The sequence below is a fragment of the Typha latifolia genome, chromosome 4, assembly GCF_019914945.1.
Source record: "Typha latifolia isolate L0001 chromosome 4, TyphaL0001v2, whole genome shotgun sequence".
Classification (NCBI taxonomy): domain Eukaryota; kingdom Viridiplantae; phylum Streptophyta; class Magnoliopsida; order Poales; family Typhaceae; genus Typha; species Typha latifolia.
In genome coordinates this window covers 8,936,346-8,956,979 of record NC_133089.1, presented here as the reverse complement: position 1 = coordinate 8,956,979, position 20,634 = coordinate 8,936,346, and the positions used below count along the sequence as shown (strand labels likewise).

The window sequence follows — 20,634 nt, the reverse complement described above, 5'->3', positions numbered from 1 at the left end:
TTAGGGTAAGTTCATGGGTTGGGTGTGGGTTTTTTGTTAACGGGTCGGGTTAGTTTTCAAGGGTAGGATGTTTGTTAGTATTATATAGTATACGAGTATTCGGATATCCGATATCCGAATCCGTATCCGAACATATATGATATATCGGTATCTGAATCCAGATTAGGATATTTTAATAAATTGCTATCCGTATACGTATTCGAATCTAGACCAGGTAAAATATTTGGACCCATATCCGATCCGACTCGACTCGATTAGCGGGTCAGATCGGATAAAATCCGATCCGTTTTCACCCCTAGTTGTATGCAATGATAAAGGTGGGGAGATAGACTTACGACTAGGGATCCTTAATCTAGTGGCCACAAATAACTAGTCTTATGCAGCGTCACCAATCATGTATGGGTGATATTATCACTAGGTGTCTATTCCTCCTTGGTGTGTGGAGTTTATGTGAGCAATATTTAATATGTGATTTATGGCTTTATATGAGTATATAATGAATGATCCATTATTTATGACTATTTGAGCAAAAAGAAATTTTATATGATCTTATAGCTCTGTGTGAGCTTATTATCTTGTTTGAGGACTTGATTAATGTTTAGATATTATATGTATCTTGTAACTAGGTGAGAATCTATCAAAATTTATATCAATTATGTTTTATTTTATTATTGTGATACTTACGAGTAGGCAGGCATCAGAATGTTTGTAATTCATTTACATCACTTTTAGACTATCTTGGATTATCCATGCTAGCTGTATGGTCACCACCTTCTAGTGAAATAATTTTTTGAGAAATTTGCATATAACACCCTATCTTTTAACAAAAATTATGGTTTATACCTTACATTTTTACTATTTGTAAATTGAGCTCTATAATTTAGCGAGTATGTGCAAAAAAACCCTACTACTAGATTTGTTAGTTTAATATAAATTTTTTTAAAGTTAAGTTAACTATACTAAAAAATTTATGAAAAATACCCTCAACCAAGTCATACTAATGACATTTTAGGCATTTTAGAAATAAGGGCATTTTAGTCTTTTAGAAATAAAATACATTTACTTAACAAAATATTTTCACGGTGTTAGTTCAAATAACCCAGGGTGTTTTCTACATATATTTGCTAAATCATAGAACTCGATTTGAAAATAATAAAAATATATGGTGTAAATTATAATTTTGTTAAAAATAGGGTGTTATATGCCAATTTCCCTAATTTTTTTCAAATTTGATAACTTCGATATCGCAGATAATGAGGATTAGTTATATTTCAATTATTTTTCTATTTATTATATATGTTGGACTGGATGAGTGGTAGCCCCAGCACGGACATTACTTTTGGTTGTATAGATATGTATTATGGGAACTTATTATGGTCTATGGCATTGCGTATTTTTAGATTTCTTTGCTTAGATTATTTTAGTAAATTTTGGCTCTTATTTTAAATACTTTGTGGAAATATTGTCAAAATATGTCATGTGAAAACTATGTTCCACCCATGTGGGAAGCACGTATATCTGGTGGTTGGTATTTCAGTACTTAGAGAATCCATCAAAAGAAACTCTAAGTACTTAAATTACTTTCATTATCTTATGTCGGCATCTTGACATCTTTAGTCTTGTTGGTTCTAAAATAGTTTGTTGAATTTACTTTTCTTCTCACATTTTCTTTATTTATTTGCACAATCTAATCTTCAAAAACTACGTGACTAGACCATATATTTGAATTACTTTGTACAACTCTAATACATATGATTTTGTTCAAAACTATAAAATAATTGCACTTACAGCTCCAAGAGAGCTCACGAAGCAAGGTGGAGTATTGAAGATATCAAAGTGATGCAATGGTTGTCATGGAAATTTTTGGGTAACAAGCTATTGGGGAATGCAATAGTAGTAGATATTCATGTGATGGTAGAGATATGACAACATGCGAAGGTATTGGCTCTCATCAAAGGGTTGTCAGTGCTCATAAAGCCGGTGCAAGCTGAGAAAGTTAGATGGTGTCTTACTTCTCTAAGTTTCAAAGGTGAACAGATGATAAAGCTTGCAGGTGATGAGGAGATGGTGAATTGGCGAATATGCTATCAAGGTGGAGATTGATAAGTTTGGAATATCATGCTTACCATTCAAATCTTGTACTCATTTGAAACCTATGGAGTGAGTTGTATTGCTTTGGTTTCAATTGACTTACATGGTTTAGGTTAAGTGGAACATATATAAGGGAGCTTAGGTGTACCTAAATATAAAATTGAGTTGCTAGGCAAGAGAGGGGGTTTCTCTTTTGGTTTAGAGAAGAAAGAGACTTAGGGGTTTGGTCTTTAGGTCTCCGTCCAAGTTTTCAAGGTTGGTTGGTGGCGGGAATGGTGACAGACACTCGAGATACAGAATTGCTTATGAAAGTGGAGAAAGAATGTTTTCCTCTTGGAAGTTGTATGCCCATTATAGTCGAATAGCATGGGCGGAGACACGTATATGGTAAGGGAGGACCAAGGGCCCCCCTAAATTTGTTATTTTTTATATTTAGTATCAGATTTTTTTTAAAAAAAATATACTGATAGCACTAAATTAAAAATACTTCTATATAATCTATTTCCAAATAAGTAGATTTTATTATTAAAAATAATTATGTAATAGGAAATTAAAATTTGATTAATTGAAAAACTTTAGATATGTTCTCTTTTTTATACCTAAAATATTTTAATTATATTATTATAACAGATAATATTTTTATAAGTATTTATATATTATTATAGATATTGGCCCTCCCTAATTAAACTTTGTGGTCCACTCCTGTCGAGAAGTGAGATCCCTCAACTTGTATCTTGTATTCTTGGTAGGAGAATCGTTCTTCTTTTGTGTCCATTGACGTAAGCCGATTCTGGGTGAACTAAATATATCTTGCTCTTGCATGGGTTTTCATCTTTTTTTTATGAACTTGTATATCGTGACTGTGGGCGTTGCTAGAGTCAGTGTTGGATTGGAAATATTTACTCGTGGTGTATTGAAATGGGCCTTGCTCCTCTCCTATATTCTCTAAGGTAAGTAATATATGGAGCATCTGCTATGAAAAAGGTGAGAGTTGCTACTAGTATATTGATAATTTTATGTGAGAAATAACTTGAATGACTTCCAAACAATCTCCTCTCATTTCAATATGTGAAAAGTATTTTCTTCTATTCAAATCTTATCGTCACTTTCTTACTTGTTTCCTACTCTTCATATTTTGAAAAGTCACTGTTTAATGGTCCCTTTGGTTTCCGGTAAAGAAAATTCTGGAGTTGCCAAGCTAATTTCTTACTCTTAATATTATACAGATCCCTAAAAGAGGATATCATAACCTGAAACCAAACTTGGATTTGATGATTAAACTACCCACTTTTTGCCACCCATGCATGAGAATGGTTCACGTTGTGGGGTGTTATTTACTTTATTAAGTGTATTGCAAACAAAGGATCTTAAGAATCCAGACTCCAAAATGTTAAACATCCACACGCATCAACAAATATTTGATAAAAAAACAAAACGTAATTTACTTACTCTATTCCTCAACATTTAAAAGGGCATGAATTCCTCGTCAATAACCTTAAATTGCTTCCTGGTATCATGTTGCTGGACGATAAGGACCGACGCTGTGACTGAGAAGTCTGACGAAGCGAGGATGTCACCCACTGGACCAAGTTCCGGCAACTCTGCCCAATCTGCAAGCCCATCTGTGAGTACTGAATTGCGCTCCTTTCCACGACCAACCACTATCAATTGATACTGTCCTTCCAGTGATTGCAACGTCACCACCAACTCCGCACCACCACCCACGTGCTTTTCCATGTACCCTACCTCCTCATTAAGCACGTACCGCTGGTAGAACTTCGTAAAGTACTCGTCATCCGCTTGCATCTGCATCTCCTCTTGTGAGGCAGCCACCAAAATGCGATGGCCTACTTTCATACGAGCACATGCACGTGCGTGTGCTGTGGTGTCAGGGAGGAACCGGATAACCGTGAGGCGGATGCCAGGATGTCGAGACATGCGCACTGCCAATGTAAGCGCCTCACGATCATCAGGGCCGCCGATGAAGAGGACCGCCAAGTTTTGTATTGCATTCGATGTGGAAATTCTGCTCGGTTGTCCTAGACCGCGGTCAATCAAGATGCCAACAGAGCAGGTAGCATGTTGGAAAACCTGCGTGCATGATTTATATATATATATATACACACACACCAGACATGTTTAGAATCTTACAATGAATTAATGTTGATCCAATTATCAACATCTCTCAGCAAGAGGACCTTAGTTCGAAATTTTCAAACCCACTAAAACATCTATATATGTGCATGCAATTGATTAGAACTAACTAATAACACAGCTTAATTACCTTTTGATTGACTTGCCTGAATCCTGCATGCCCTGCATCCATTGAACCATCCGTTCTTTGGCTCTTGTGGAAGGGAAGAATGATGAGCGCCGCCATGACGTCCTCGGCGCATCTGCAGATATCCCGGTGCATGTCAGGGAAGGAGGAGATGGCAAGAAGACGCCGCACCTTCACGCCTTCACCACTCTGTAGCTGGTAGACCTCGAGCGCCTCTTCTATCTGCCTTCGCATTTCAACGATTGACTCATCAGACACTGCCACCACGTCCATCCCCTCCCCTTTCACCAGAGATGCAGCTGCTCTTTCTGTCAGTTCAACCATGTCAGTCGCATACACTATTAGCTCTCCTGGCCCAGTCCCCCACCTTAATGCCTCTATTACGTTGATCATTCTAGGCATGTTGTGTCCACCATGAAGCCCCACTATTATACGCAACTCAGTCTCCTGGTTGTGAAACTGCAACCCCACTAACCGTCGTTGCATCCTCCGTCTAGCCCATGTCGCTATGGTGAATCCCACTAATGGTGTTATCACAGCAGTGCCCAAAATCATAAATAGCAGCACCAAGAATGATTTGTCACTGATAAACTTCATATCCTACAAGAGTAAAATCATTAGGTTGTTGATTGGCCCAAAAGTTTAAGCTATTGGGTAATATATCTTAAATTACACGAAGATATAGAAATCAGATTAACATGAACATTCTCAAGGAATAAGCATACCATGGCCTGGTATGCACAAAAGAGGTGGTAGTGTCCCTTCACATTGAGCAGCAGCCCTATGGCCAATGCCTCCAGCCAATTAAGACCCAATAAGAGCCCGGCAATTAGAGGCCCCATGACCTTCCCAAGGACTGCAATGGTGCTTATAGTGAAAAGACACTGCAACGACAGCGAAGTATCCATTACATAATCTCTATTCAAGCCATCTGAGTAGGCATCCTCTATTTCATCATATCTTAATGAAAGGCAGATGTAGCAGAGGTAGAGAGGAAACATTAAGGAACTAAGGATGACATTGATATTGTTGATAAGAACTCTTGTAACCCTTCCTTCCTTTGGAAGAGCTAGACCAACAAGAAATGCAGTCATGTTAATGTCAAGATTAAACCAGCTGCCTATACTGCATAGAAGGAAGACGGTCAGCATTACTACTAGCGTATCAATGCCTTTCATCTCCTTCCCCTCCGGGTTCCGCTCATTGATCCACATGAACATGGGTCTGATCAGTACCACAGTGAAGAGCATCTCGCCGGAGATGCCGAGGATGTAGAACAGGTGGCTTTGGTTTTTGTCATTGACATGCCAAAGCATCGTCCCAAAGCACATAAAGAAGGTGGAAACAATGTCGATGGTGATGCCGGCATTGATGGCAAGGCGGCCGACCGCTGTCTTGGAGATCTTGAGCTCCGCGATGAGACGGGTGAGGATCGGGGAAGATGTGTTGGCAAGGGCGGCGGTGAGGCCGAGAACCACTGGCAGGGTATCCACCTGGAGGATGCCGACTTTGGGGACCACGAGGATCCGATAGAAAACCGGGGTGATGAACGTAGTCGAAAGCAGGCTGGCGAAGCCGATGAGAGCCTCGGGACCGGGATATTCAAAGACCGAGAGGGGATCCATCTCTAGGCCTAGAGTAAGAAGGTAGGAACCCAAGCAGGAGGTCCCCATAACGTTTAAAATAAATAATATATTGTCACGGAAGCTATCTCGAAGCACATCGACCTTTCCTATCAGCAAAGCAATCTGCAAGAAGCGATTACGTACGCATTGTTAGTTACCAATAAATCTTTTGGAGACAAATGACTTCCCTACTGCCAATTATTTTACATAGACTTAATTAAGTCATTACAAGAAACTAACAAGTAAGTCGCTGACAAAGCGAGGCTGGAAAAGGCGCCGGAGAATCAAATGGAGGAGCTTGCCGGAAATGAGGATAAAGACGAGATGTGCTAGGAAGATAGAGTAAGCTGCCGTTAGGGTGGATCTGCGCATAGCACATTCTTGCTCCTCCTGCTGGGTCAGATTAAATTGCGCCGCCGACGACATTTCCCGCTTGTTGCCCCTTAATTGATTCTCGTCTTTGTCTCGTTGACAGCGGGCCAACTTAACAGTCCTCTCCAATATAGTGATCAGGCATACCTATCTATGATCGATCCGTGAGATGGAAATAGAGGAAGAGCAGCAACATGCATGGCTCGAAATGATATGCCAAATTGGCCTGTGATGATATTATTCCACGGATCGGCCGGAGATTAATTTTCGTTGACGCACTTGCTTTCTTTCGATGCCTCTTCTGAAAGAGAGACCTATGGGTGAGAAAGATGGTTGTCTTGGTACCAGTTGCGTTTCAATGGAAAGGTAAGGCGTGAATTTGTGGTGGAGAAGGTTTGTCGGCCAAACTGCAGAACCTTATTAACAGTGGTTCTTCTATTTTGCTCTGCGGGAGGATGAACAAAAATAGACAAGGGAGCATCGATCGGAAAGAACGAATTAGTCTCAACAAACAAAAGACGACGGGACATGCAGTTTTAGTCTACGTCCGGTACGAAGCCAATAGAAGTATCCTTGTATCTCTTTGACACCGTTCGATGCTACATAGCTCGCCCACGTACCTTTCTGATCTCCATCTCCCGATGCCTCCTAATTGGCGCTCGATCGTTGGTAAATATTGGGATGAGGAAGTACAGGTATCTTTCACTTTTCTATCTCATTAATAGTTTCGATGAAGCGACTGGTGCAGGTAGTTTGAGCTACTACAATGCCTACTGCTGTGGAGGTCGTTTGAGCTACTAGATGCTACTGCTAGGAGTGGCAAAAATTGATAATTTGACAGATAATTCGGCTCTTAATCGGATTTAGATTTAGTCTAATTAGGTTCGGATTATAAACGGGTCAATGGCCTAACCCACTTAATAATCGAGCTGTATTCGGGTTTATACTATTTACCCATTTTGATCCATCTGTCGTTTAAGTATTGGGTCAAATTGGGTCAAATTGGGTCGGGTCAAATCAGCATGCTAAACCACTAACTCATTATATATATATATATATATATATATATATATATATATAAACCCTAATTATACCTACCAAACTTATGCCCTTTCCACTCTCCCTCCCCCTTTCCAGTCGCCTAGTCGCCTATTCAAAAGCTAGAAAGGGAAAAAAATCCCTTTCGACCTGATCTGCTGCCTAGCACCTATCACGGTGTCGCAGTGTTTCCGCCCTCGTTGGATCTCCTCGCTCCATTGGAACTATCTTCCTCACGCCGTTGTTTAGTATTAAATGATATCTCCATAACTAAGGTATAATTATATCTATTACAATCATATCTAAGAGAGAAAATTTTAAATAATCTACAAGTTATAGCTGTTATATTAAGATTATAAAATTTAGAGGAGTAATAAATATTTACTAAAAAAAATAAACCAATACTGAATTACTCATTTTTTTGCCAAATTATCCCAAGTAACTTCACAAAGACTTCATAAATCAGCAAAGAAATGCTAGAGCTCGGTAGACAAATCAACCCACCAATCCATTAAGACCAACAACTAAAGAAGCCCATATCATGATTAACAGATTAAGACATGGAGGAGCCCTCAATTAATTGCGGCAAATCTTGGCAGTCGGCATGGTGACGCAGACGGGAGCGTAGAGTTTCTTCGCCTCTGCAGTCCCTCGTTTCGGCTCCTCCCCTGCGGTCGCCACCCCTTCACCAACGAGGGATATGGCGGCCGCAGCAGCGGCGAACATGACGGCACGCCTTCCGCTATCCTCTCGACTTTCGGCGTTGGGCTTTGCGGCGTCTTGGAATTGCACTTTGGCGGCGGCCTTGGCCACGACGATGCTCCGGCGGTGATTGGTCGATGGCCGGTCGGCGATCCTAGAGCCGCCTAAGAAGGAAGCCATTGTGGTGAGTGATGCCATCTCTGCCTTTGGGTATTGCAACTGTTGCGAGCTTTAGGTAGTTAAGTGGTGAATCCTTGGAAGAGTTGATGCTCCACGCCTGGAATAAGAGTGGGATTCCAGTAGTAGAGGATAGGGATTGGGAGATTGCCATTTGTTATCTTATCCTTTGAATTTATTAGGCCAATAGACTGTTTGCACGTCGCAATTCTCCTTATCGTCCTAAGAATGAGTGGCATCGGAGGGCTGATCACAAGTGAATGGAGGAGATATGGCTTAATACGCCACGTAACAGATTGTCTGAAAATGAGACTAACTTGAACTGCCTTCCGTTCCGAGACTCTCAGATTTGAGAGGTTTTCCCTTTATGATTAGTGTGCTAAGAATTTTTTATTTTTGTTCTGTATTATACTTGTTGACTCCAAATTAATGTACTCCTACTTAGATTAATTAATTAATTATCATTTCAGAGGAATACAAATCTTCTGAAATTTTTATCTATGATTTGATTAAATCTCACCCTAACTTGTTCAGTTTGGGCAGGGACCTAGGCTAACCCTAGCTTGGGGCAAACGTACAACTTCTAGATAGTAGAGATTACTTTTTCAATTCTTTTTATCATTCAAGAGCTCTCTAACTGTTGTAGGTGCATCTCTGGGCCAATTGTTTGTAGGTGCGCAAGGCCTCTTCATGTCCAACAATTGGTGCATCATAAAAGTCAGATATTAAGGTTTGCCTAAGCTTTGGATTAGTGGGCACCTGAATCAACCCGTGCTGGAGCAAGAGTCCTTCACGGTTCTCGAGTTCTGGATGGCTCGATGGGTTCTTGGCCAACTCCTCCACCAATTGGATCAACTCTGGATCATCTTTCTATTACAGTTGCCCTCGAGAAAGATGATCGTCTATCGATTTGTTAATTTGGACAGAAATCAACACGGAACTTGGGAAGGCAATGGGAATCAATCCAATTGTTGGAACGATCTGAGATTTGGATATGTTGTTCCATTGGAAGTTAAAAATTCAACGCAATCAGAATCTCATCGATTAAGCTAGTAGATTGAAAGATATGAAGGAAACAATGGCCAAATGTAAGGAAGTGGCAGGATGGACGTGGATTATGTGGTTAGGTTACGGGAGATGATGATGGCTATGGTGGATGGATTAGTACCTTGAACAAGATGAGGGGTGGGAGAAGGGAGGTATGGCTAGTCACTGGAGTGAGGAGGGAGAAGTGATAGAGGATTAACCTCGGCCGTAGAAGAGAGCACAAGTTGGATTCTACGGGGAGAAAGGAGGAGGGAGAAGTCAGCTCAAGCGTAGATGCAAAATAAGTTCTAATAATCAATAATTGCAAGTTGGCCATTTTTTCACATATTTGGAGGCTAGCCAATCATCGAAAAACCATAAACAAATCAATCCTATTATGACTCAACTTATCTGTCGTGCGTTCTAATGTCGCCCCCCCGTCCAAAATCAAAGCTCTAGATGTGCGAACGCGAATCAGGTGTTTCAATGGCAAAAAATTATGCTTTGGATGTGGAAACATGAATCAAGCACTTGCGTTCAAACGCACCTACCAGAAGTTATCTTATTTTCCTAAAACATAAACAAAAATTGATATAATTTAAAGCGGTTTGATCATGTCCAATATGTATTGAAATTAAGAACTACAATAACCAACCATGCTTTCCTCACCTTGTCCTCAAGGTGAAAAGTGAGGAAAATGATCCATCAAGTCATCCTTCATCTCCCATGTTGCCTCGTCGGTGATCGATCCAAGCTACTCCACTAGAAGCTCCTTCTTCATGCTATGGTGGTAATCTCTTTGTCTCCTCCTCTGTCTCTTCATCAATCAACATCACCGTATCAGTCGGCCGTGCACAACGGTATCCCGAGGTGAACTTCTCGTCACACCTGAAGCACAACCTCTTGGCTCTTCGCTTCTCCACCTGCGTAGGTGTTAGAGTTTGCATAGAAGTTTTTAGGTGCTGTTCTCACATCATTAGAAATGTGAAAAGGTGGCCGCTATCCAGTTGCATGCAAGTAATCCGAGCCATCAAGTGCATGCGTCAGCTTTGGTTGTAGCTTGCTACTCCATGGTTGCCTCAAGTGCCCTCTAAGTTTCAAATGTTGGTCATCTATTAGTAGAGCATCCTCTATGGCTTGCCTTATATCTGTAGGTCGTAGCGCTTGTACATCGGCTTGAATGTCCTCTAGCATAGGCTAGACACTCGTTCAAATTCCTCTTGGTAGGCTTCCACCATCACCTTCTGGACCGACATCATCAAGAGAATATGGAAGTCTTCATAGCCTGACGATCCAAACTGTTTGTAGACCATAGTGTGTTGTAGTTCTTAATTTAGGTGCATATTGAACATGATTAAACCACTTCAATTTGTATCAATTTTGATTTATGTTTTAGAAAATAAAATAGTTTCTAGTAGGTGCGTTCGAATGCCATCCATTTGAACACAATATTCAAATGCTTGATTCGCATTCGCACATACAGAGAATGCATTTTGGCCGTTTGAATGCCTAATCTCGTGGTCGCACATACAAAGAATGCATTTTGGACGTTCGAACACGATTAGAGTGCATTAGGATGCATGACGGGTAAGTTGAGTTGTAATAGGATTTGTTCAGGATTTTTGGATGTTTGGCTAGCCTCCAAATATATGGAAAAGAAGCCTCTTTGGATTATTAGTCATTAGAATTGGTTTTCATCTAGGCTTGAGCCATCTTCTCCCTCATCCTTCCTCTCTCTTGGTATCCAACCTGAATTCTTATCTACGATCGAGGTTTGTTTCTCCCTCCTTCCTCTAGTGACTAGCCAAACCTGGAAGCTACCTTCTTCCGCCTCATCTAGTTCCAAGCACTAATCCATCCACCATACCTATAATCATCTCTCATAACCCAATCCACATATTCCACATCCATCCAGCTACCTCCTAACTTTCGATCATTATTTCATACTCACAGAGGAACAATATATCTAAATCTCAGATCGATCTAACGATTGGATGGATTGAAGTTACCTTCATAAGTTCCAAATCAGATAGAAAATCATCTTCACCAAAGATGACCGTAACAAGTTGGTATTAGAAATAGCTTTCCTTGGCTCGCATCCACAATGACGTAAACCACTAAATCCATGGCGGCTCAAAGAAGAGAAGAAGAAGTGGAGACATCCACGCACACGGGAGAGAGAAATTTTACAAATCCAACATCGGGCAACGAAGGGTAAGAGGACCACACACACAACGTTTCCTCCTCTATCTACCATCGTTGACCTAAACATAGAGATGCTATCAAGGTCCATTAAAGCATTAGGACAAAACTTCTTCACCATCCTTGCCCAAACTATCAGAACCTTGAGTCAAACGATTGCGCAACAAAATGTCAAGTTGCTGCGGTCAATCCAAGAAGGATCAAATTGAGGACCAGAAGTACCCAAGTCTTTCAACCCCGAAACTCCCATGATGGTTCCACCGATTAACCAAGGACCACGGAGGGAAACCACATCCTAACTGAGGAAAGAGGAGCCTCACCAGCGAGCACGGTTTGTCAACAAACAAGATGATGATCCTTGGATTGAGAGGGAAGAACAAGAAGATAACATCATGGGGAGGCCAAGGAGGATGATCCTATTGATGATAATGATGTTGTAGAGAACATGATAGATGAGTAGAGATAGATCAAGGTGGAAGATACTAAGGCGGAGGAGATTAGAGCCAGATTTGCAACACCTCTGAAGACCCTTCGTGTGGACAGTTTGATAAAGAAGCATACAGTGCGTATCCTAATTGACATGGGCATCTACGAGTGCACAATTCAGTTGGAGTTTCTAAATTTTTGAGGTGGTAATCTAGTTGATTGGCTATACCGTGCCGAATAATTCTTCATCTTCCAAGGCATGGATGATGACCAAAAGGTTCTTCTCTCATCCTTCCACCTCAAGGATGCGATGCTATGGTGGTTCCTGTCGACTACCACTCATAGGCCGATCGAAACGTGGCAGAGTTTCATCGTTTGGTCTACCAATGGTTTGGATCGTTTGGCTGTGAAGACTTTCATGTACAAAGATGGTCCAGGAGATGACTGTGAGAGCCCACTAAGACGAATTTGAACGAGTGTCTAACCTATGCACACCACCATGGTCGGATATTTAGCTCAAATCCACATTCATCGCTAGTTTGCGGGAGGACATTTAAGCCAACGTACGAGCGCTAAGACCTACAAATCTAGGGCAAGCCATAGAGGATGTCTGCTCATGGAAGTCAAATATCAAGCACTTAGGGGGCACTCGAGGCAACCATGGAGTAGCAAGCTACAACCAATGCTAATGCAGGCATTTGATGGCTCATATTACATGCATGTAGTAGCACAGTGGCCACCCTTTCACATTTCTAATGATGTGAAAATAGCCCCAAGGATCCATATGAAAACTCTAACACCTAGGTAGAGAAGCGAAAGGCTAAGGGGTTGTGCTTCAAGTGTGACAAGAAGTTCAACTCGGGACACCGTTGTGCACGGCTGTGATAGGTTCAGGAATAATCAGAGTACAAAATATGAAGATCAGCCCACATTCTTCCTAGGGCAAAACTTTTGAGGAGATCTGTGGGAGATTTAACCATCCAATAGATCTGTAAGTTGGAAATATTGTTCCTCTCAAAATAAGGGATCCAACACAACTGAGATCACATTGATTGGACTTATAGATCAAAAGTTATGGGGAAAATACTAACCATGGGTCATATGGTGGTGTGAGGAACACGGGTAATGGAATAGGGAAATAATGATTGGGTTTTATGGAATATGGTGGCTCTGATAGTGGGTAAGAGTGTTAAGCTAGACAAAAGGGGAGAGAGTAGACCGATCCTTGAGAGGCAACGGGGCATAGTCAAATTGAGAGAGAAAGAAGATGACATCCAAAATTGGATGTCGTTGGAGGGGAGAGAGAGAGAGAGAGTTGGGAAGGAAACTTTAATATTTCATCAATAATCCTCAATTACATTGCCTTCCACATATTTAGAGGCTAACCTATCAACAAAATAGTTAAAAGATAACCCTAAGATAATTAAAAGATATCCCTAAGATAATGCAGCTCGCCGATTGCGTTCAAACGTAGCCGAACGCATTCGAACGCAGCCGAACACACGAATGCAGATTTTGCATTCTCTGTCTGTAGGCATTTGAACAACGCATTCGAATACGGTCAAACGCACTAAACATGTTCTCTGCTTTTATGAACGTATGTAGGCGTTCGATAGTTGCGTCCAAACAGAGGAGGTCACGTTCGAACGCGACTGTCAGAAATCCTCCAGAAATCCTATTCTTCCCAAAACAAAAGCTATTTTTAAAATAAAAAATAAACAAAAGTCATAACTAGCTGAATCGTAACAGCCCACAATGCTTCTTCCACCTTGCCCTCAAGGTGTGAAGTCGGAAAATCGATTGACGATCTCAGACTCAAGCTCCCATGACGCTTCATTGAATGGTTTGCCCAACCATTCAACCCAAGATCCCCGTCTCTAGCCTCAAGCCATGTCGCCTCCGTCATCGTGCTAGTATAAGTATCGGCCCCACCTGTTGCAACTCCTCGGGCTCAGGTAGAACCAACCCCGCAACTTGATCTGGCCTAGTCATCGCTTTCATCAACAAAACATAGAACACTAGGTGTACTCTAGACTCCTCTGGTAGCTCAAGCTTGTAAGTGACTGGTGGTCACAAACTCAAAATGGGCCAAAAAATTTGAATGCCAATTTCTGGTTCTGAAAGGGACGCAAGATGATTTGATGATAGGGCTGAGCTCGTACAAACACTATGTCGCCCACACTAAACTTCTTCTCGCGATGATGCGGATCATACATTTGTTTCATCTGATTCTGGGCTGCTCTCATATGTATCTACAACCTCCTAAGAGTAGCATTAAAATCTATCAATGCCATATCAACTTCAGTCCGTTCCGACGAAGCTGCTAAATCATACCCCCATAACGCCGGTACCGCTTGATCATATACTACCTCGAATAGGGTCATGCCGATGCTATTGTGATGAGAAGTGTTATATGACCACTCAGCCCATAAGGTATCCAACTAGCATTTAGGACTATTATCGATGAAACACCGAAGGTATTGCTCAATTCCCCGATTAACCACCTCTATTTGCCCGTCGGTTTGCAAGTGGTATGTCAAACTCAAGTTCAATTTGGTGCCTTGCAACTTGAAGTATTTAGTCCAAAACTCACTAATGAATATACGATTACGATTCGAAATAATTGAGCGAGGCATCCCATGAAGTTTGGCAATATTTTTTATAAAACATTGGGCTACCGATTTAGCGGAAAAAGGGTGTGCCAAGGCTAAAAAATGGGTGTATTTACTCAACCTATCCACCAACACAAAGATAACCAAATACCCATGTACCAATGGCAACCCCTCTATGAAATCCTTAGAGATATCCTCCCAAACATGATCCAATACTGGTAAGGGTTGTATAAGTCTAGCAGGCTTGACATGTCTCGCACACCCTCACGTGTGCCTTGACGTCCTTCTTCATTCTGGCCCAGGTACAGTTATAAGATAGCCTCTTGTAAGTCCTTAGAATACCTTCATGACTTGCTTCATGGGTGTTGTGGAAGTGATCCAGCAGTTTGGACCACAACAATGGATCCGTGGGCACTCGGATACACCCATGGTCAAGCAATAAACCATCTCTGTCTTCCATCTTAGGATGATGCTCTGGATCAGCTCACATCTCTTTCAATAACTCCCTTATGCACAGGTCAGCGGCACTTGCGATTCTCAACTCCTCGAGGAAGGAAAAAGAAGGCATGGAAAAAGTTGCTAATTCAGCTCCAATCGGCTGGTGTGAAAGAGCATCCGCTGCTCGATTCTCCGTTCCCTTTTTGTATTGCATCTTATATTCATACCCCAAAAGCTTTGTCACCCACTGCTGCTATGCCGGTGTGTGTATCTGCTGACTCATAAAGTATGGCAAACTCCTCTGCTCAATGCGAATGATGAAGTGACATCCCACCAAATACGTTCTCCACTTTGACACGGCGTGAATAATTGCCAACATCTCTTTCTCATAAGTTGAGAGTTGTTGTGATCTATCGGACAAAGCTTTACTCAAGAATGCTATAGATCTGCCCCCTTGCATTAGGATAGTGCCTATTCCAACTCCGGATGTGTCACATTCAACAACAAACTCTCTTTGGAAATCTAGCAACACCAAAACTAGGGCTGAAATCATAGCAGATTTTAATTCCTCAAAGGCCGCCGTCACCTTGTCGCTCCACACAAAGGAATCCTTTCTAAAAAGGGCGGTGAGTGGTGCTGCAATTTTACCATACCCAGCAACAAATCTGCGGTAGTAACCTGTTAACCCAAAGAACCCATGCAACTCGCGAACATTCCTCGGAATTGACCAATCGGTCATTGGATCAGCTGCTACACCTTTTGCTGAAATGATATGCCCCAAATATTCCACTTTTCTCTTACACCACAAACATTTAGACATTTTGACTTTCAAAGAGTTTTCTTCAAGCAACTTTACCACTTCATGTAAATGTTTCAAATGATATTCAAAACTTCTATTATACATTAAGATATCATCAAAGAACACCAACATATACCAACATAAGAAGCCCCTGTTGAACTTAGATTTGGTGATATCCAGCTCTACAGTCCAGTTTGCTGGAATAAGAAGCCCCTGTCAATTCGTCCAATAACTCTTCTATCATCGGTATTAGGTATCAGTCCTTGACGATTATAGTGTTGAGTGCTCGGTAGTCGACACAAAAATGCCACGAACTATCCTTCTTGCGCAAAAGCAAAAACGGTGAGGAGTAAACACTATTGCTGGGTTGAATGATTCCTTGTTCGAGCATCTCGGCAACCATCTTTGTTATCTCTTCTTTTTGTATATGAGGATACCAATATGGTCGTACATTAGCCAGCTCAGCTCCTAGTACAATGGCTATCTTGTGGTATGAATTCTTGCATGGTGGTAGTCCTTGTGGCTCTTCAAACAACTAGAAAATTCAGATAGCAATTATAACAATTCTTGGGGTTTTCCCGAGCTTAATGGAAGCTCTGTTCTGATAGAGGCATCTGAAAGAGATAGGCCAACTCCCTTGGCTGTGGTAGCCATGCCATAGGTTGCAATGTGGGGTTGGATTGTGTTTTCACCCCATTTAACTACACCACCTTACTATTTCTCCTAAATGTCACCCACATGTCGCAAAAATCAAATATCACCGATCCTAGGCTTCGTAACCACCGAGTACCTAGGACAAGATCAACACCCCACAAGGCAAGTGGATACAAATCAACAATCAATTCATATCCTTAGACCCGAATTTCTACTTGGCAACACAAACTATTAGCTTTCAATTTTGTTCCATCGCCAATTGCTACCTCAAATGCATTGGTCAACTTGGCATCTAACCCAATTCTCCTCAGCAAGCGCTCATCCATGAAGTTATGCGTGCTTCCCGAATTAGTGAGGATGTGCATGCAATGCTTCTTGACCAACCTGTCTACCTGAAGTGTCTTTGGTGCGGCAGTTCCGGAGTAGGCATGCATTGAAATTTCGGCTTGGATATCCTTCTCTTCATATGCCTTTAGGGCCTCCTCAAGAAGCTCTTCCACAATCTCAAGTACTTAAAATATATATGATGAGGGTATTAGAATATAAATCTAATAATTATAATTTACAAATCTATCTATTAATTTAATAGATATATAAATAAATAAATAAATATAAGTATTACCTATATTTATACCTAATTAATCATTAATTGTAAAAATTATCATTAATAAAATTATATTGGAGAATATATAATATTATTAAAATAGTTAATGTCTAAATAATTTATTTGCATTCATTAAGAAGAAAAATACCTAAATAATTAATTAATTAATTAATTAATTAAATCTCCCATCAGTGCTAGGCTCGGCCCAACATTGCCTGCTACAGCGTTGGGCGAGCCCAGCACTGTGCAGAAAGAAGGAGAAGGAGCTAAGGAAGAAAGAAAGAAAGAAAGAAAGAAAGAAAGAAAGAAAGAAAAAGAAAGAAGAAGAAGAGAAGAAGAAGAGGAGAAGAGGAAGAGAAGAAAGAGAGAAGGTGATGGAGGAGGTTGTGGACCCGGGTCGGCGGGGAGGGCACCGGCCGCTGTTGGCCAGCCAACAACCGGCCTCTCGTCGGCGGCTCGGCTCCGACGAGCCCGAGCTCGGGCAAGAGAGAGAGGGAGAGAGAGAGAGAGAGAGAGAGAGAGAGAGAGAGAGAGAAGAGCTTCTCACCGGCGGTGGCGGCTTTGGGAAGGTGGCGGCGGGCCGACGTCGGCAATGAGAAGAGGAAGGCGTGCGAGAGAGAGTAGTGAGAGAGTGACTGAGAGAGAGATAGAGAGAGAGAGGGAAGGCGATAGGGGGGTTTTGGCGGTGGCTACGGCGGTTGTGGCGGTGCTGGGGCCCGTCGCGACCAGCTAACTACAGCCGATTGGCTGCGGCTAGACGCGAGGGGGTGCGTGGCATCCCCCCCATGCTGCCCCATTGCATGGGCACGAGGCCGGCCACACTGTGGCTAGCCACACTATGGCCGACCACATTGTGGCCAGCCACACTATGGCCGACCACATCATGCCCATGCGAAGAATTATTTTTTTTTTTAAAGTTTGGTTGTTACACCACTCTTCCACCTGGACAAGTGTGAGAGTTCGGATAGGAGCTCTATAGTTCCCCTTCACATCATTGGAGGGTCGGAGTGGAGCTTTTGGTCCTAGATTTCCAGCAACCAACTTTGGAGTTGTTATTGTAGTACCAATTGCTTCAACCGGCCGGTAAGGTTGTCGCGGTTCTCGGATGGGCCATGAGTTTTTGCCTTGGTTCCTCAATCCCTAGTGCTTCCTCACCATAATGATGGCGTCCTCATATGCTTCCTCTATGCTTCTTGGTCGCAAGGCTTCAACATCACCCCGCAATTCACTTCGCAGCCCAGCTAAGAAGATAGATTTTAGTAAGGTGTCCAGCCATGGTTGATCATAACGTGCACTAATCCGATCGAACTCTTCTTGGTACACTATGACTGTAGTTCACTGTACCGTCTTGGTGAGGAAAGCATCAAAATCTTTATACCCAGTAGCCCTAAACCTTTTCACAATGCCCCTTGTAAGGTCAGCCCATGTCCCAAGCTGCTCATTCCTTGCGGTGCCTCGATACCAATGAAGGGCTAGTCCTTCAAAATAGAAGCTTGCTAGCATCACCTTGGATTCTTCCGGCGTTCTTTGGAACTAAAAAGATTGCTTGGCCCTGTATATTCAATTAAGAGAATCGCCACTTTGAAATTTTGGAAAAATCAAGGCCTACCAATCGACCCCGTATTGAAATCGTTGTTAGGATCGTAGCCTTGACCCGGCCTAGCCCTGGAAGGGTGTTGTTGTTGGTATGCATCCCTTCTCCGCTGCATGAAATCACAGCGGTGTTCCGCCTCATCATACTCTACCCACTCCTCATCATCTTCAAGTAAAGTTCGCACCCGAGCCCTAGGGTTCTCCTTGGGTTGCACTGGTCTAGGGATAACTGGGGCCTCTCACACCATGGGGTGTGGAAGAATCGGCTCATGGTGGTGGGTGACGTGTCCATCCATAGAGGTAACCAGACCCGATGTTTGACGACGATGTGTTGAGGTCTCATCGTGTTCCAATGTAGCTGAACACGTTCGAATGCAGATTTTATGTTCTCTGTCGTTGCGAAAGCATGCAGGCGTTCGAACGCACTACACACATTCTCTATTTTTATAAACGTATGCAGGCGCTCGATAGTTGCGTTCGAACACAGGAGGTCGCGTTCGAACGTGACTGCTAGAAATCCTCCAGAATTCCTATTCTTCCCAAAACAAAAGCTATTTCTAAAATAAAAAATAAACAAAAGTTATAACTAGCTGAATTGTAATAGGCCGACCGATACGGTGATGTTGATTGATGGAGAGATCGAGGAGGAGCCGAAGGGATTACCACTAGAGGGTGAAGAAGGATGTTCTAGTGGAGTGGCTTGGACAGATCATCGACGAAGCGACGTGGGAGATGTAGGATCACTTGATGGATCATCGACGAAGTGGCGTACTCTACACCTATTTTTCCTTTTTTAGAGGAGTTGAGACTTGCAAGTATTGCTGACCCTACATATGCAACCAAGTTAAAAGAAATGAAGGTGGATCCAAGGCAGCATGAAGAGACTAAAGAGAGAGATGGGTTGCTGATTTTTCAGGGTTGCATACTTGTACCAGCTGATACCAAGCTCCGATGGCAATTATTGAAGTACTTCCATAATACTCCTATAGCTGGGCATGAAGGAGTGTTGAGAACATATAAGAGGCTGTCCCAAAGTTAAACTTAGCAAGGGATGAAGGCTGAAGTGAGGCGCTATGTTTGCCAAATTTGTCATTGCACCAAAACCAAAGCTATGAAACTAGCTGCACTACTCCAACCTCTTCTTATTCCAGAGCAGATTTGGGAGAGCATGTCTATGGATTTCATTGAGGGACTTCTAGAAGTGAAAGGATATTCTATGGTGTTGGTCGTGGTGGATCGTCTTAGCAAATATGCCAACTTTTCTGCCTTGGCACACCCCGTTTCAGCAAAGAGGGTTGCTGAAATTTTTATTCAGAATGTTGCTAAATTACATGGGATGCAAATGAGGATTGTATCCGACAGAGATCGTATCTTCATCAGCGAATCCTGGTTGAAAATTTTCAGATTGTAGGGTATGCAGTTGATAGTTAGTTCGGCCTACCATTGGCAGATTGACGGCCAAACAGAGGTTGTTAATCGTGGATTGGAGTAGTATTTGATATGTTTTGTAGCGAAAAAGCTAAAAGAGTGGTTGAGGTATCTTCCAAGGGTGGAGTGGTCCTATAACACCGCATACCATCCAGATGACACCTTTTGAGGTCGTGTATGGGATGGACGAACTGACGTTGCAGACATGTGATAGAGCGTTAGTAGCAGATCGATCAGAGGTGGACTTAGAGTTGATTGACAGGGATGAGACATTGAGGAGGTTGAGGGAGCATCTTACAGCAGCTCAAAACCCCATGAAACAGGTTTATGACCAAGGACATCGTGAGCGAGAGTTTGCTATGGGCGATTTGGTTTATGTACAAGCATAATGATAAGCTCTGATACCACTTTGGTAAGCTCTGATACCACTTTGATAAGGCTTTGATACTAAATTGATAAGCTATAATACTAAATGTAAGCTCTGATACCAAATGATAGGTTCTCGTACCAAAAATAGGCTACGCAATGATTCCTTCAAGATTTGAATGTATTACATGAATCAATCC

At 42.1% G+C, this 20,634-nt stretch overlaps 2 protein-coding genes and 1 pseudogene across 2 annotated transcripts; all 3 read right to left on the bottom strand.

The window, feature by feature from the left end:
* Positions 1–3,443: 3,443 nt before the first annotated feature.
* LOC140785598 (cation/H(+) antiporter 28) lies at positions 3,444–6,423 on the bottom strand. Its single transcript, XM_073133509.1, has 4 exons — positions 6,238–6,423; positions 5,098–6,120; positions 4,376–4,972; positions 3,444–4,182 (listed from the first exon to the last, which is right to left on the bottom strand). The coding sequence occupies exons 1-4, from the start codon at positions 6,421–6,423 to the stop codon at positions 3,556–3,558; spliced, it is 2,433 nt and encodes an 810-aa protein (XP_072989610.1). The 3' UTR covers positions 3,444–3,555.
* A 1,560-nt stretch (positions 6,424–7,983) lies between these two features.
* Positions 7,984–8,307, bottom strand: LOC140785596 (photosystem II 5 kDa protein, chloroplastic-like). Its single transcript, XM_073133508.1, has one exon. The coding sequence runs from the start codon at positions 8,305–8,307 to the stop codon at positions 7,984–7,986; it is 324 nt and encodes a 107-aa protein (XP_072989609.1).
* A 6,936-nt stretch (positions 8,308–15,243) lies between these two features.
* LOC140785583 (uncharacterized) overlaps positions 15,244–20,634 on the bottom strand; it is a 39,348-nt pseudogene continuing 33,957 nt past the window's right edge.